Consider the following 18,627-nt stretch of genomic DNA (forward strand, 5'->3'; position numbering starts at 1 on the left):
AACAGATATAAACAGTCAATTCAGCCACTGCATCTTACAGCGGTATGTTAAGGGAAAGCATCATTAATTTTAAGTCATGCTAATATTAAAAAGTACAAGGTGTCACAGCCAGGGAGTAATTACCATCTCATACATCTATCCTTGTAAGGGATATAGTGCACACATCAGAGGAGCAGGCAGATAGCCGCGAGTGGCAACCATTTCAACCACTACCACTAAATTCACTTGTACTTATGAGTCAATCTCCATATACTTCTGGTGACACATGCATAAATAGTTATTGCTTGGTTTTAATATTCTTGTGCAATTAGGAGAGTCATGCATGAAATCTTTTAAACCACATCAAGCTAACACAACTCATTTTGGAATAAGCATTCAAATGAATGCTATTAGGCAGAAAGTGGGGCATGCTCATATCCTGCAAGTTCAGAGGAAGCTCAAGTAACAAATGAAAAACTGTTTCTTTCAATGTCACATTAGGAGTACACCAAGAACGGCCATACTAAGCAGTATGAGAACTGACAGAAGGCCTTTGTCAAAAAAAGTGTTATCTTTTTTTTCCCCTTCTCCCGTTTTTAGAATGCCAATTTCACATTAGTTTGACCTCCTCCTCAAAAGGCCTCATTTTACAGTACCAATTCTTCTTTCACTTAAAGCAGTGTATTAGCTGAGAAAAAAAATCCTTGGTGCTATAGGGCAAGCCTGAAAGCCCATTATAGAAAAGGTCTGATATGGGGAGGTTAAGAGGGGTATGTCTGTGTGCCTGTGTTTTGCAATGCATTAGACAGTCCATGTAAGATTTTTTGTTTTCTTCTTGGTGGGGAAGAAAGTGTGTAGTCAAAAAGCAAGAAACTGATGGGTTTAAAACAGATTAACAGGGTAACTGTATCCCCTTCTCTCAGGTTTGGGTTTTTTTTTTTGTTTTGTTTTTCAATTCTCAAATTCTTAACTTATGTAACTGACATCAGTAAGGAAATGAAGGATAATTGTTACGAAGTATTTTGTATATCTTAATACCGCACTATTGCAGCTGCGTGTTACAGCAATTGCAAGATAAACCAAAAATGAGACAGGAAAGCATAACTAACATCAAAACAAGCCAGAAAAAGAGCTCAAGGAAAGGAACGTTCCACTAGAGCCTGATCTTTCTTGTTCCACATCTAACTGTGCCTGTTCACAAACAAAACAAACCAGCAAGGCTTGGGGCCACTACTGTATGCCTGATGTTTATGCAGTCAACCAGTTCCATGGCACTGGGGGTGCTTGGAATGTTTAAATTTAAATGAACGCTGAAGCTTTTTAATTATTCTCGAAACACTAGTTTCATTACTTTGATGTGTGTGGAGTAACCATTCCAGCTTGTACTAGAAATTCTTGTCTCAAAATACACCCACAACATGAGCTAGTCTCCCGCCAGACAGTGCAAGTAGAATGCTGCTTTTTGTCTTACCAAATAAATTCATCTATTGAGGAGGAAAGTCAATAAAGACCAGTCCTTCATAGTAAGGTATGCAAGGCAAATACAGTAGTGGTCTAAATTAGGTAGCCAGCTGATTAGTATGACTACAAATACAAGAAAAAGAAGAGCACAAGTACCACGCAGTGATAAGTAAGAAATATCCCAGCAGGGGTTCTAAAAGAAGGCCTCACTGCATCTTCTGCAGCAGCAGCTAGAAGCATAGAAAGGCTGCTAGTGATTTCATGGTGCCAGAGCTGCTGTTCTCAGCTTCCTGGTCATGCTCTAGGCTGCTCCCTTCACAGGGCAATGCTGCTATCGTCAAGGATACAAGCTTACAGTCAGGCAGGGCTTACAGTCTCGGAGAGAGGTGCCTGTGACTAGTTACAAATCATCCGTCGATAAATTTTGGTTCAGTGACCTAAGAAAGATTGCAGGGAAATAAAAACTAATTCTAGCTTCTACAGAGTTAGAGTATTAATAAAGGGCAACCACTGCACATAATTTCAAGGGTTTACTTAAGGGGAGAAAAAAAAAAATAAAAAAAAAATCAGCACACCAAACAGCAAGGAAAATGGACACACTGGTATTTTATTTTCCATGATAGCAAGACTAAAAATATTAGCACCACTAAACTTGACTAAGTTTACTCTTTCATGTAATTTACATGAACTCCAACACTTCTATTTCAATGGTAGAACTTGAAATATTTTGACAGAAAAAAGGTACAGTTCATGTGGGGGGTTTGAGTGTTGTTTATGTTTGGGGGTTTATTGTTGTTGTTGGTTGGTCATGGGGTTTTTGGGTGGTTTGTTTTATGTTTGTTTGGCTTTTTAAGAAGTAGGTGGAAGATCAGAGATGCTTCTGTCATTAATCATTCTTTTAAAAACCACAGTTATGCAGTCTATGCCTTTGTCCTTCCATAGGAGAAGTCTATACAGAGGAGGTTTTTTGCACAAAGGGGTATAAAGATAACTTTAATTTCAAAACCAGGAAAATTTCTCATTTTTTAATGCTAATGAGCATGTCATTATTCAAATTCGCTCCAAAACTAAGTCAGTACAGCACTTACAAAATTAGCTAAGGAATTACCTATAAATATTTTCTTCATTCACCTAATAGAAAACTGGAAGTGAAAATAAAAGTTAACACCTAAATCAATTTCTAAAAAAGCATTTTACCTTCAAGGGCAGTGAAATGAAGAAGTGAAATTGTTTAATTGATTCCCCCCCCTCCCTTAGTTTAATGATAAAAGGCAGATAAACAGCAAGATATAAGCGCCTTAGATAATACAATCTTCTGAACTGATATGCCATTTATACAGAGCACTTCCCAGGCAAGATAAATTGGACCCATTCATTATGTTTAATTGGTGCAAACTACTAGCGTAGACATTTACACCATCTTAAGTTAAAAGAATTCAAGGGAGATTTAACAGTGAAAGCTGTCTTAGAAAACACATTGGTTTTTCTTAAGCCAAAGCAATCAATGTCAAACCACTGCTCTCATTACAGCTAAGCACAAGTTTAACTAAATCCAACAACAATTTCTCAATATAAACGAAAGCATTAATGTTTCTATGATTGCATGAAATGTACACCTACTAAACATGCCAATTATAACACCGAAAGATTCACTAAAAGCATGTAAACCCGAAAATATTCTTTGAGCTTTGTAAAAATAATTAAAATAATTCTTAAATAATTATTTAAAGGATGTTTGTAGCTTGTTTTCCTCTAATAGCCTGAAAAAAATAGCTTATTTTGAAAACCAACTAATTCAGTACTCAAGTGTCCAAGGCACATTAAAAAAAAAAAAAAAAGAAAATTATTATTACCTGATATGCAATAAAGGTCCTTTAAAAGTGGTTAATGCTTTCTTTGCATTTTTTGGTTTGATTTCTGTTTTGTCAGTTTCCTCTGATTTGGAAATTTGTTCTACAGAATTCATCTAAGTAAAAATGACAGTTATACTGATTAGCTAGAAACCTGGGCTATACAGGTTACAGAATCATGCAGGTATTTCAAAGAATATGATGAGGCTTATTTCAAAAATTTATATATTGCAGACGAAGCTTAATATGTATTCATTCCCTGAAGCTGCTTGAAGTCCACTGAAAAAATAATTTGTCAGAGAAGTTATATAATGCATTAAACATGCATGAAACAAAACTACAATTTTTGTTTTCCATGTATTTTCCTGATACTCAAGTTGGTTATTTTTGAGAACTCCAGACGCGTTAAATTACTAGTACTTCAAATATTTAGGATTACAAAGCACAGATGATGTTATTCCACCGGAAAACTTTTCAACTGAAGCAGACACCCCTGTACAATCACTGCAACACTGAACAGAAAACACAGTAACAGTTGCAGACTTTACTGCATTGCAGAATTGCTAAATGTATTTTCACAGCTTTTAGGTAGAATTCTGAAGTATTGAAGAATTTAAAAGAAATAATGCTGATTGAATTGGTGCATCCAAAATTGCAGACACTTACATTCTGAGATTTTTCCTCTTTTACATTAAGAAAATACATGTCAGCAGGCCTGGACATCTTATGAAAAAAATGAAAGAAGTCTGCAATTAAGTGCAACAGGGCCAGGAAGAAATAAATACAGGAGACTGAAAAAATTAGTGACATCACAACTCAAAATGAGCTAGCTGAACAGTTTGCTTAGCTTTGGTTTTATTGCGCTTAAAATACAAAGACAAGACATGAAGAGAATTCCATTTATGTAAATTAGAAGTATGAGAATGAAAGGAACACAAAATTTTATAGAAAATAGATTTTTATAAAAAGAAACCACTTGGCAATTTGATTTCCTTTTATATATATATACATAAAATTACAGTTATAGTAAAAGGTTAGTGTAACTAACACATACCTGCACTAGTTATGTGTTGGGTTTAATTCTATATAAATCTAATTAAAATTACCAGAGAAAATATTCCTATAGCTGCCAGCACATTAAAGTTGGAGGCATTACAGGACAAGCACTTATTAGTGAAGTTTATGACTCATGTCTCTCTCTACTCTGTGGAAAGAAATAGGCCCTTCTGCGGGATATGGGGAGGCACATATATATGCGTACATGCACACACAAATGTATATTTATATACATGTATCTATAGATACATCTAAAATAAAACAGATGAATTCTCAGTGATGACAAGAGTCTGCATATAAAGATTGGTAGTGCAGTACATAATGATGACAATGACATCTTGCAGATCACTTTAAATCCATTAGTTTGGAAGCTGGCCTTGTTAAACAATATTTGAATACTTATATTTAGACACAGTCAAGCAAAAAAAAAATTAACTAAGAAAAAAGAAATGCCAGCCATTCCGAGACAGTAAGGGAGTACTTCTGAAAAACACATTTTGGGAAAGAACAAAACATTGAAGTGGCCAACAAAGGCATACTTGCTGTGGAAGAAACAGCAAGTATTATTCTTAAATATGTGACTAGAAGAATAGTGAGTTGAACCAAAACAATAATCCATTTCTTACAGAAACAGTACCAACAGAGAAATACGGTCTGAAATTTTAAATTTAAGTAATTTAATTCTAAATTTAATTAAAAAATAATAATAAAAAATAAGACAGGGCCTTAAGTGTGCCTCATGATTGCTACACGATGAGCATAAACGTCAATCTTAGTTCCTTGAAAAGATTAGCAGTTTGATTACACTGTATAAAAAAGAAAACACCATAAGCTAAATCAGATAGGTTTTTCACCTTTTTCACTCTTAAAAATAGTTATGTAGAAAGCTGAAGTCAGCCAAGCAAAATTAAAACAAACACATACTGAGGTTATTAAGCACCAAAGCCAACTCACACACCGAAGAGGAATTCTCCACATTTCTGTATCTTAAGAATCTGAGCTTGGAAGATGTGCTACAACTGAAACAAGCTACTGAGTCTAAATGGTCATGAAGTTGCTGTGGTTATGCAATGCATGAAGTATTCTACTCCATTAAACAGAAGTTTTGCAATGCATATTCCAAAATTAATTATGGCACTAAAGTAGTGTATTTCAGATTTTTTCCTACTATTTTCAAGAGTGATATCCCCACTGACTATGATTACATAGTTCTAAATGGCACTTCATAAGGACTAGTGTAAAATAATGCCTTTATATTTCTGGATAAACACCACTGCAGGAAGATTATGTTGTAAAACGGAACTGATGGATTGGGGACACAATTTCTCCTGAGACTAAATGAAAATTTTTATATGTTGAGGTTTTATCAATAATTTAAGAAAACAAATTAATATCCAGTATAGTATAAATATTTAAACTGTTAATATTCCCATGTACATACTGACTTCAACTTCTAAGAAAACTAGATGTATTTTAAGATTTACCACTAGATAACCCAAGATTAAAAATAAATCTATTAGAAAGACACAAGCTTTGAAAACAAATCACAGAAAACTTTTAAATTTTACTGTATAATTTACTGTATTCCAGAGATACACTAAATACTTGGTATACATTTTGCTCAGTCAGAAGTATGAAACTGGTCTTAAAAGAAAACAAGCAAGGTTGAAAGTGCAAAGAATAATCTTCAGTTTTACTGGATTCTTTTGTCAAACTGAAGAGCAGAAAAAAAAAGAACTTCAGAAAAAAATTCAACACACAAAGTAAAAGCCAGACAAGAAACAAAATCTATGTGCCTCCTGTCCCACTTTGTAACCATTTAACTAAGCTTGCCTCAACCTTCAGTTAGATACCTTTTTCTGATTAAGGTTTTGTGTTTCATTCAGCTCCCCAGTCTCCTTGGTGTCAGCATCTATTTCTTCTTTACTTTCATGCTCATCTTCACTAGTAATGGGCCCATTTTCACATAAAGGAGTTTGAAAATCATCATCAACCAATGGAGGATAACTGTACTTGAAAGAATCCTAAAACATAAGGAGATTTTTAAAGGACCAGTTATTCGGGAGGATAAGAAGTACCTTCTCCAGTATTTTTTAAAAGGAAATATTGTATTTTTTTCTTCTTTTCTTCACATGACTTGTATGTTTCATTTACCTATTCTAAGTTGGACCCCTGTGTAGAAAAGTGACACTACCAGTAGTTTTTATTTTGTCATCATTAATACACAAATAAATAGTCACCTAATGTAGCTGCTAAATTTTAGCCACTGTTGTTATTTATAGTCGCAGCACAACTGTAGAATCTGGTCTATCAAGGATCAGCATTCAGAGTCTTAATGCCCAAGTTTCTTTTTAGTTGTAAGAAAGATGGTTTAAGACAGCCATTTCTAAAGAAGGTTCCAAAAGTGATAAAAAACAAAAGAGAAAAAACAAACCCCCAAACCACAAAACAACCCCAAATAATCCCTCCAGTTTAACCTAGTGTTTGGACCCTTAACATATCTTGTAAGCCAGACCTCAGTCTTTGGAATACCACATCAATTTAAAGAACATATTCAAGACACCTGAGTAATGCAGAAGCAGCATACTTTAAGTTCTCAGTGCTCCTACAGTAAAGATATCTTTTCCACTGGAAGACCAGTAAACAAACAGGTTTTTGCCAACTAGAAATTCTCCTAACGGTCTCCAAATAGTTTCATTACATCTAATGTTGGAAACTGTTTAAGCAGGGATCTCCATTCCTACTGCATTTTCAAGCAGTTTTTAACCCCAGGTAAACTGAATTTTTCTGTCAGCTTTTCCCGTGAAAGAGGAAAATAACATAGCTTTGACTTGTGTGAGGCAGACTTCAGACATGTCCACAGTTCCCAAGCTATGCTACCAGAAGGGAGTTAAAAAAAGTTGTTTCAAGAGAGGTCTCCACAAGCAAGTGTGTTTTTCTCAAAACAAACAATAATGTGATGTTAGGAAAAAGGGAAAAACCTTATATGGGAAACCTGTTAATGCTCTTAAAAGATGTGTAACATGGAACCAACTTGGTCAACAATCCACTAACTGGCAATGAGACCAAGGCAAGATAAAGAATAACTCTTAAGACTGTATACTCAGCTAGGCACTTCAGGAGGATATGTAGCAAAGCCACAAGTTCTTTCTTTAAAGACGTAATTACCTATTAGGCAAGCTGGCCTAAAAAGCAGACAGGAAATACTCAGCTCTAAGAAGGAAGAAAAGAACTTTCCCCTCTGTTGCAACAGCAGTACAATACTGTTGGAGCTAGTCCCAGCATCACTACTATACCCCATTCAAATCCTTACTGAAGCCACTTCGGCCATCATCAGCCCTTTCTTCAATTCCCACTCCTGAAGTTCAGCAATTTCAGCTTTCTTTAACATGAGAAAGTTCTTATATGAGACTGGAGAGTTTGGGCAACAATTTTCCATGGAGAAAGAGGGTATCTCTTCTTCAAGAGTCTCATGCAAAAGCACTTTTCAAAGGCTGCTTCTTTCAGTAGTAACTTACGTACTTAAGATAACTTAGTCCTTTATGTTCTCAAAACAAGTTTCATGTTCTGGCTACCCTGAGTTTATATACAAATGAACATGGCCTCACCTGTTACTGTTATTCTATTCTGATGCTCCCTATTCTATTATGATGATGATGTGATTTACCAGCTTTGTGAAAAGTTAAACCTGATGTACAAGATGCTTGTGCTGTTTTGCTATTTAGATTACACTAGAATAGGATCCAGGTTCTAATAGTGTGATACTGAATTGTGGCATAGTCTTTGGAGCTCTATTATACCCTTTAAAAAGAATCTTCTACAGCCATGTCTTAAAATGCAGCCCTAGAGACAGCAAAGACAAAATAATAGCAACATAATTGTCTTTAATGAATAGCAGCTTTGGAGCAGGATGAAAACTGAGGGCCATGAAGCCTATTTTCTGTTCACAGAACTTATTAAGCAACACAATCTCAAACTCATCAGGTGGAAGGAAAAAGAAAAAGGAATAGGAGGAAGAATGACATTTAAAACGGATTTTTTTCTTTTTAATTCTGAAAAGCTAAGTGGGTAAGTGATTCAGAAAAGTTATTTCTATATTTAGGACTGCCAGATACAAAATTCTTATGAAATTAATCTATTTTATATTAATATGATTTTCAAATTATCATTGGCAGAACAACTTTAAGAAATTTCACATCCATGAAGTGCCAACTCTCAACCCCACATATGTAATTTTTATAGGTATCTTAATGTATCACAAAAGGACCATGAAATGTTAATATACTTACAGTTCCACCCATGTGAGGTGGCAGATACTCTCCACTAATGTATTCCTGTACATCACTCTTGTTTGTGAACTTTAACATGCTTATTGCATCTGGGCCAAGCCAACCCTTCACAATTTTAAAAGCAGCTTTAAAAAACAAACAAACAAGCAAAAAGGTACACATGAGTAGTCAGGAAGGTTTGTTTTTTTTTCCCCAGTGCATTACTGGAAAAATCACTTACAGAACACAAGTGAGCTACATCCCATAACTTATGGCAGAACCTGCTGTGAAAATATCTTATTATAATAGGGACAAACAGTGCAAGGAAAAGAGTATTATTTATGGAGAAAATACTTTATGGACATATACTTTTCCATAGATGAATGCAGGCAGATCACAGGCTCTCACAGAAGGAATATCTGAGTTAATAAGTTGTCTTGGAATTTACCCCAGGAAGTACTGAGGGAGTAAAACCAAATGTATTTCCAAATCTGAGTGACAAGAGGTTGAGAAAGATATGTATACACTCTACTTTGTGGAAATGTTTTGCTGCTTTAAAGAACAATTGTTTATATCTACAGAGGATTTTCAAACACCATAGTTATTTCAGTGATGGCAAAACATGAATATACAGAAATATATAAAGCCAGCACAAAAATATGCATTCATATAGTAAAAATACAGAAATAACATCTATCATGTACATTATAACTAAAGATAATTATTGAAGTATACACATCAAAACATATATAACAGTATCTGTATCCTGCCTCAGGCATCTATCTTAAATTGTGTATTCTACTTTTTGGCTTGTTACAAGTGTTCATCATTTGTTGATGACAGTATTTCTAGATCATGAACAGATCTAGCTTTGAAAGGAAACAGTTTGAAACATTCAAGGAATAGACTAAATACCAAGATTTCCCAAGCTTTAAAGATAACAGGTTGAATAAAGACTCCATTTAAAGTATGATGCCAAATACAACACTAGAAGGAAAACCAAAAAACATATGCAATCCACTAACTGAAAAATTTAAAGATGCGTATTTAACAATTCCCATCATTTGGCTGTATCCACACAGAGCGGAAAAGTGCTTCCTATCTATGCAATAGCATAACAAAAAAAAAAAATCATCAGCATCTAAAAAATAAAACCCCCAAAACCAAACAACTCACCATTCATTATCCATGGCATTTCAAAGATCACTATCTTTGCTGGAAAGACAAAAAGAAGAGGAAATAGTCTTGAATGCCAAGTGTTATTTATTTCTCCATTTAAGACAAAGCACAGCAATAATGGTCATGTAAAAAGTGTATACTCATTTTTGGAAACTTCCATGTTCACCTCCCAGTAGAAGCAATTTTATACAACTGTATAAACCTATTTCTATTATTGCATAAAAACACTTTCCAAGGAAACAAGCTAACACTTAATAAAATTCTAAGTTATACACTTCTCTGGGATATCACTTTTCTGACATACTGTTACTTATAATTAACCTTCCCAAATAAGGCAGAGAACAGTAGGATTCAACCTGCCTTTGAAAAACAGCTATCGAACGGAAAAGGAAGTTCGACACGTATAGTCAGCACCTCCTCTTCCTAAAGAAACAAATAGCAAGAGTCTTGGTAAATCTACATTTTTCCCAAGCTTTCTTTTTTTTTTTAGTAGAAGTCTGAAAAGTTCTTTGACTCTTAAGTGTCCCAAAATTTCTCCTGAATGTCAAAACAACATGATGTTGCACTTGTCTTTAAGTTTGACATTTGATTAAAGTTTTGAACTTTGATCAGCAAGGTGAAATCTACTATTCAGACTTTAAGCAGCTGCTATACAGATTTTCAATAGCAAAAGCTATTTGGTGTTTGCCTATCCATTAAAAAAAAAAAAAACAACAACAAAAAACTAGCAGGCAAGTATGCAGGTTTTTCCAAGCGCACACACACAATCTTGCCTAATTCCTGTCAAGAGTAAACCATTGCTCCCTAAAATTTTCCACAGCCATTCATTCTTTGTTCCCTGAAGACTCGCAAAGGATACAAACTGTCATGCAAGTTTGCAAAGCTTCTAACCAAGTAATAAGTAGCAAAGGAAAAACAAGTCAATTCAGTTCTATTAGATTTTTAATCTGTAAAAACATTTCTTAGATTATTACTTCATCAAAAGCCAGTCGATTTTTTATGAATGTAAGCTTATTTACAATACAAAGTCGTTCTGACTCATGAGCACAAAAAAATTCTGAATCTGTGAAGTCTGTGTGTTCTATGTAGTTACCACATAAAGCACATGCAAAAAGATGATCCCCCCAAGACTCAGTTTTCCTCCATCATCTGTGATATTATGAAATGCTATTATTACACAAGTCTCCAGTGCTTAAGAGTTAATATACATTACTTACTGAGAAAGTTTGGGTAATAGTCTGTAAAACAGTTGACAATAAAACGAACAAAATCCAAGTCCTAAAATAAATACAGAGAGTGAATGCAATGTAAATCAGAACATGAAAAATACAGGCTTAGTTAGGCTAAGGCATTTACTGAATAGCACAAAATACTTATCTTGTAATCTATATTCAAACTGTACACATACTACAAACATCATCCTAACTCAATGCAATGCTTTTCACTTCATTAAAATGCTGCCGGATTGTGGTCAAACTTAGCTTTATGATCTAAGAAAGAAGTCAACACACCTATTCTCAATGCAGTAAGGTAGGTATCTAAACTACTGCAATAGTATCAATGGGATTTAAGCTGTACAGGAAGGATAGAGGAAAAAGAAACCTTTAGCACTAGAGAAGCGTAACAGATTATCTCAAAGCCTTATAAAGGAGAGCATTAAACATCTCCCTTCAATAACTTATCTTACATATTGTTCAATATGCTACTGCATATTTTTCAATATACTACTGCATTAATTTGTGGTATGCAGAAAAATTGTGGGCAGAGGCAGCTCTCAAAAAGAGCTGCTTGTATACTACTCATTTTCATCCAATGAGCAGCAGCATGGAAAGAGTACAGCCAAGTCTCCACTGTAAAATCCAGGTATAATAGAACTGACTACACAATAAAGGGCAAAAAGGGAATTTTATGAAACAGATATAAAGAGATGCTTTACCACAATAAGGTACTTTGGTTAGGTGGGAAGCCTGCCATGAGTACTCATAGTTTTCCCAGCCCTTCTAACAGGAGTGACCACTCCTACTACTTTAAGAAATAGTTTCATAAGAAATTCTTCTTTAAAAGAAATATACTGCTGATAGAGGATCCAAAGCCTGTCATAACAGTAAAAAGTGCTATGGGGAACAGACTCCTAAAGTGATGTAAACAGGCTATTACAACATTTGCAGACAGAGAGGAAAAGAAACCACAACACCCTGTATAAGAGGATTACCCACAACCCGAAAGTTTTATTAGTAGCTTCTATAACTGAAAACTAGCTGAAAGTTTATCTTCAGAGGCAGTAGGCAGCCTTAATACAAGTATTTAGCTCAACTGGCTGTTGCTTCTACCAAATACAGTATCTTTCATTTAATAGCATAAAGACAGTGATAGGTTTGCAAGAATTGATTAGAATCTCCTGTGCGTTAAAAAGAATGCTGCTCTTTATTATAATGACTATGCAAAAGCAGCACTAACAGATATTAGGAGGATGGATCCATTATTTTGATCAAGGTCTGGAATTAGAAGTACAGATCTCAGCAGATCATTCAGTAACTACATCTGTTCTTGTTACTTGCACTGGTGCAACAACTCATGAGCTATTAGAATTACCTGGCTGCAGACCAGTGACAAAAGCTGACATAGATGTCAGTAGCAATGGAACAAACACATGAAGCATGCTCTGCAAAAGAACTCAGAAATCCAAGTTCTTTTAGGACAAAATTTTTCAACTCTCTACATGGGTACAAACAGCCATTAAAAATATATTTCTATTCTGTGAGACATGTTTTAACTACACAGCAACACTGTACAATGGAACACTTACGGACAGCACTTGCTGTCTCAGTGTATCTCTGGGAGTCCCAAAGACACTAGAAAAAAGTTGCTCCAAGATCTGCTCCATAAAACCCAAATCAAGTTGCTTTTTCACATCAAGGAAATTATTAAAACCCTCTATTCTTGTTATATAGAAACATGGCTCCTGTATTATCTTTAGGATTGTGGATAGTACAGATAAGAGGACCAATCCTCCCTTGCGAAACTGAATTAAACCATATTTATTTGTCAAAATATCTTCTCAAAAGCTTGTGGGCCTGTACTGCATAGCTGCAAAGTCCATTAACAATCTTGTCTGAAAAAAGCATTTATTATATTTAAACGCATTACCACTACACCAACAAAGAAGGAACAACAAACAAGTTTTAGCCATTCTTGTAAGAATAACACGATAGCATTGCAAGAAATTTTTCAAGATTCTGTGGAAATAAGACTACTTTTTTTAACCTATAGACAATCTGTGAGATTTTTAGTTATTAGATTAAATCTAGAAATATGTCATGATAGGAAAGATCTTCACCTTGCAGTCTAAACCAGCTTAGATTATGCTTTTTAAAGTGGGTGCTAGAACTGTACTTTCCTCCAGCTGAAGAGAATGATAGAAAACTGTAGATTTTCACCTATTTACATTAAAATTACTCAAATGTCACCTCCCACACTGTTCCCCCAAGCTACAACAGGTTCACACAGGGTGCAAGAATGACTGAAGCAAAAGCAAATGCTAAGTGTCCCCGAACACTATGAAATTCCAGAGGTCACGTAAAACCAGATGCTTACATGCTTTGTGAAAGCTTTAGTGAAAATGAAAAGACACTCAACTACTGGTTTTCCAAAGTAAGAACATTCCATGGGGAGGAGTTTGGGGGAAATTTTAACATTTCACAGCAATTTTTTCAGGATCAGTTTATGAAATATTATGGTTGAAGAAACAGTATATAAAGGTTTTGAAAATTCAAAACCCCACAAATCATGTTCTTTAAATCTTTCACTTTTGCACATAGGCACAGGACAGTCCTGAAGACCATCAGTTCAGGAACAGTTCTTAAATGCATTTTTAAGTTTTATGTAACATACATGAACATTTTCTAAATTACAGTAAGCATCTAAGCTTAAATGTTCTCTGAAGGTTACTACAGGCAGGGAATTACCCAGTCCTGTGTATAACTATAATAAATACCTAAGTAATTCCAAATGCAAACTACTGACTTGCCATCTGACTAATTGGTATAGAATTATTTTTTAATACTTATTCCCAAATACCTAGAAAATGGAATTTCAAGTGGGCGGAGCTGCATGCAGGGACTTTAGAAATGAGCACAATTTAAATATATAGGGACAGCATACATAGCATGGAGGACAGAGAGGCAGGACCAGGACAAGAACTGTCAACTGAAGGTGCTGACTTATCAGAACAGACCATCATTCTCAAAAATTTCAGCCACTGCCTCTTTCACCACAATCCCCTTTTTCCATCCTTCACTCCTGAGTGACTGATTCATCCAAAAAAGAGGATGGCAGTGAAAATGGAGCTGTTGAAGAAATGGCAGCAACTGTACTCACAATAAAAGATGGCTCAGCCTACTGCATTTTGGGTACTTAAAACCTAAGTTCTGCTACTGTCACCCATGACAACTGACAAACTGAGCTGGTAAACAGCTACTATATATAGTTACTTTGGGCTAGCTACCAAACTAAGATCAACTTTTCACGGTGCTGCACAAGACTTTAATATCTAGCAAAATATATATATTTTTGAAACTGCTCATCACGGGAAAAAGCCCTACGTATCATTGATGTAAGCAAATTTATGTGTCAAGGACTGCACAAGGACTCCCCTTTTTCTAGAGATAAAGGTTACATAATTCAAAAAGCAATCAGAAAAATACAATAAAAATACTTACTATGTGACTGATACCAGTTTCAGACATATCAAATACCACAGTTAGGGGCTTTCCATGATCTCTCTTGGCATAATGTTCTAACCAGAAAGCTACCAGTTTCTTTTTCTCAAGTTGCTGTTTAGGATCTCTTATATGATGCTTCACTCTGAACCAAACTTGTGAGAAGAAAGAAAAACACACAAAAATTGAAACAACAGATCCATATAAACAGAAAACATTATGCATATATACGAGATGCACTGAAATTTATTTACTCCTTTGAGTCTGTAGTCTACATTTCTACTGATTTTATGGCCACTGAACAGCCAGAGAAAAAAATTGCATATTCCCCCCCCTTTTCCTTGCTCACATTTTAACAACAGAAATTTTAAAAAATTGAAAATACCAAGATATAGCACAAACAGTAGAGTAGAAAGATACTTTTCACTTCTATAAGGATTATAATTTCATCATTTTAAATTAAGTCACATAGTCCTCATATAATATTATGTTCTGCATATATTCTAAGTATTATTGTGGTTGTGAAAGTACACAGCATATTAACTAGATACTGTAAATTCAGAATTTCGAAACAATTTCAAATACAGGACTCTTGTGAAAGTAACCAATAATTCTTAAAAAAATTCTTTATACTTTGAAATGTCTGGTTTACATAACAGAATAAAAATGGAGCATGTGGACTCAAATGTTAACTAACCAGGCACCCTTCACTACAACACAATCTGAATTTGCATACCAAGTCAGATATTCTAACCCAAGTAACATTCATGGAAGAAACATTTCAGAAACGGAAAATTGAGACATTAGCTGTGTTTCAGTGAAAATAAAATCAGAAATCATGTAGGCAGCTTTCACATTCTTGTCATGACATGATTGCATAATTTTCTCAGTCCAACCACTGAAGCAAGGAAGTAATAGTTTTTCCTACTTCTCTTCCCTCCCAATATCACCAAGTGGAACCACCTAGTATAATCACACTCAGCTTTCTAAATGTTACAAAAAGGTATCACTACTACTTATCCTTGAATACCTTGGAAGATAAAAGAAAAATCATGAAACATAACAGAGCAGCAATTTTCATACAGCACTGATAACATAAGAAAAGGGACAGCTTGACACAGAAGATAATATTTTGACATTGGAATAGTTTGACAGAGTCACAGAATAAAAGCTGTATTTTTCTGGGGTTTTTTGGTTTGGTGTTTTTTTTTTTCTTGTTTTTTTTTTTTTTAAGACAATTATATTGCTGCTTAAAGCACAGTCATTTCTGTAGAAGACTAGACTGTTAGAGTATTTCTGGAAGTACAAACTAGCCCATCGAAACCAAGGAAAAGCAGAATTTCAGATTTAAATTTTTGGTCTTTTTCAAGGTTCAAGCTCACTGCTTGGAAAGTCTCAAGAGACACTTGTTTTAAAAGCCTCTTTTCCCTCATAGAATTTAAGCTTAATTAAAAGTAAATATGTAACATTTTATATAAATTAATCTGTTGTCATAATATCGACCATCTATTATATACCATTAAATAAAAATTCGGGAGTATTTCAGGCAATATTTACTGGTTCCCTACAAATCTTATTCTTTAATTATTAGAAATTAATCACACAACTTGAGACTTCAACAATCCTGAGCTGTCCATGCTGCTACTGAACATTCCAATGACATCAGAAAAAAAAAAATGGAAAAAAAAACCAAACCAAAAAACCAAACAAAAAAAAAAACCAAAACCCCACAAAGCCACTACAAGAATGTGAGCTGCTAGAAAAGTGATGACAATGCACTGTAATGAACACTTATACTAGTCATATACTCACAACAGTAGGTACAGAAACCATGTAAAGGAAAGCTGAAGGTTGCATTATAATTAGGATAGTTTTACGATTTTTGAAAACTGCTGATGAAGTTGCCTCATTTCACTTCTGTGATCCAAAGACAGAAGTACTAAAATAAATAGTACTGAATAAATAGTACTAAAAATACTAAAAATTACAAGCTTCTCGTTTTTATTAAAAACTGGTTGCCAGTTTGTACGTACTTCTATTTTTAAAACATTTATTTTTCAGAATAGATGCTAAACTGCTGGAAACAAAAAAATAATGATCAATGACTGAAAATATTATATTCTGTGTAACTTACATAATTTATAGCCCTCTTTATCATATCCATGCAGAAAGAGAGAACCATTTTCAAATAACCATTTTGGAAGGACAGATTCTGTTAAGTCTGCAAAAGCAAATGAAATATTATTTCAGTAACCATATTAATAATTACATTGTAACTTAACAGATGTCACTAAAAATGAAGAAGTCTAGCAATAAAACAAAAAGATATCTTTATAACCCGCTTTCCAAGGCCTTTACTCAACTAATGCAAACACTGAACTCTCTTGAAATCTTTGCTATCTTCTTCCTCTCATGCTGTAGAGTAGGATCTATTCAGGAAGAAGCAAGAATAAAAAAACTGATATAAGAAAAGGTGCTGCAAATGTATATTTTTGCTCATAACTGCAGCTCTAACCTTTAATTCAGCTTGTGAAGTCCTGTAGATAGAGCTCACCTTCAAAACATTGTCACAATATAAAACTCAGATCTATTCTACTTAAGGCACCAGACCAGTGCTACTATAACAACACAACCCTGGTTTCTGTGGGGGTTTTTGTTGTTGTTTGCTTTTTTTAAGGACTCTATTCAGTGCTGGTCAACATGAAAAGCAATAGTTCTAATTCCCATCCCCCACACACCCATCCTCTGGTACTTCCAGAACTTTAAAAGGCTCTTTATGAAACTACATACAGAAGTCAGTTGTCGCTCATTAGAAAAGCGACATACACCATCATTATTTAGCATAGCTTACCATTAACAGTATACTCTTTCCTCCACTGAAAGCTTTCATCAATCATCTTTAATGTGTCATCCACAACATCGTGACGCCAAATCAGATAATTTTCAATCCATTTATCATCTTGCTGAAGTCTTTCCACATCTCTAGAATCGTATTTATCTGATTTATCTAGCAAATAAATCAATTATTGTAAGAATATAGCATCTGCTATGAAAACATGAAAAGGAGATTTGTCAAGTTTCAATATAAGCATCTGCTAGATACATAGATTCTTCTGCAGTCTCAGACTTAAGCAGACAAAGCACAGCATGAGAAATTGGTTAAAAATGTCTGTCTACTGTGATGATACGTAGGAACACTACAAGATTATTCTCACTAGAAAAATATCTTCTGTGATTATTCTTCTTCAAAATAAAAAAACAAACCAGACCATTAGAAAACAAGAAAGTCTGTGAAGGGCAAGCCTAATTTTTCTAAAAAAAAAAAAACCAAAAAAACAAAAAACCCAGGTTTCCATAATTAACATGAAATTAGTATATAGTCTAAGAATCTGTGTACTGATGAAAGTATACACTAAGCATCACTAGTGAAAGCTTGCCTTCTCAAACTTATAGGCATCAGAAAGCCAGACAACAGATGTTAAAATGATTATTTTTGATCACACACTCTACATCACTGCATTAAACAAAATTGTTTTCTTTAACAGGACTACACATTCTGCTCGTGTTAGAAATGTTACTTTATGGAACACAAATTACATGCAACGCTAGAGCAGTACAAAACCCTCAAGGTTCAAACTCTTCTTGTATCAGGTTAGCAACAGGGTGACAGGTTAACATGCTTTGGGAAGTACCTTGGATGAAATAGTACTGCTGCTCTTTACTTTCGTTTTCTTAACTATTTTTTAAACAGAAAAGTTTGTAAAATCAAATGCCTAAGTGGTCCTATTTTTATTGTAGATATCCTTAAACAAAGGCTCAGTTTCTAGAGCAATGCCCCTCTTTGTCTGAGAAATCTGCATAATTGGAATGTAAATCCAGCAGGAGCTCATGATAGAAACAGACTTCTGAAAGCAACAGACACGGGTACAAATCTCCCTGCTAGCTACTAAACCCCCTGTAAACTCTTAGACTATTCGCTTAATATCCTTTGCTATTAGCGTTAAAAAAGCTAAGACTGTTGTTAACAAAACAGACGTTAATTTTAACATACTAGAAAGACTGTTCCTCTATCAGTAGCAATAAACTAAAAATAGCTACTTTCAGGACCACCATCAT

At 34.6% G+C, this 18,627-nt stretch overlaps 1 protein-coding gene across 1 annotated transcript in view; it reads right to left on the reverse strand.

The window, feature by feature from the left end:
• Positions 1-17,522, reverse strand: part of MOSPD2 (motile sperm domain containing 2) — a 21,324-nt gene extending 3,802 nt beyond the window's left edge. Inside the window, exons 1-8 of the mRNA XM_010009500.1 lie at positions 17,363-17,522; positions 16,646-16,732; positions 14,512-14,666; positions 11,011-11,071; positions 9,791-9,829; positions 8,636-8,760; positions 6,200-6,370; positions 3,294-3,406 (exon numbers count right to left, since the gene is read on the reverse strand). Of these exons, the coding sequence (XP_010007802.1) occupies positions 3,294-3,406; positions 6,200-6,370; positions 8,636-8,760; positions 9,791-9,829; positions 11,011-11,071; positions 14,512-14,666; positions 16,646-16,732; positions 17,363-17,408 (797 nt within the window). The 5' untranslated portion in view covers positions 17,409-17,522. The remainder of the gene's footprint in view (positions 1-3,293; positions 3,407-6,199; positions 6,371-8,635; positions 8,761-9,790; positions 9,830-11,010; positions 11,072-14,511; positions 14,667-16,645; positions 16,733-17,362) is intronic.
• Between the last annotated feature and the right edge of the window lie 1,105 nt (positions 17,523-18,627).

This window comes from Nestor notabilis, unplaced genomic scaffold, assembly GCF_000696875.1.
Source record: "Nestor notabilis isolate BGI_N333 unplaced genomic scaffold, ASM69687v1 scaffold14302, whole genome shotgun sequence".
Lineage (NCBI taxonomy): Eukaryota > Metazoa > Chordata > Aves > Psittaciformes > Psittacidae > Nestor > Nestor notabilis.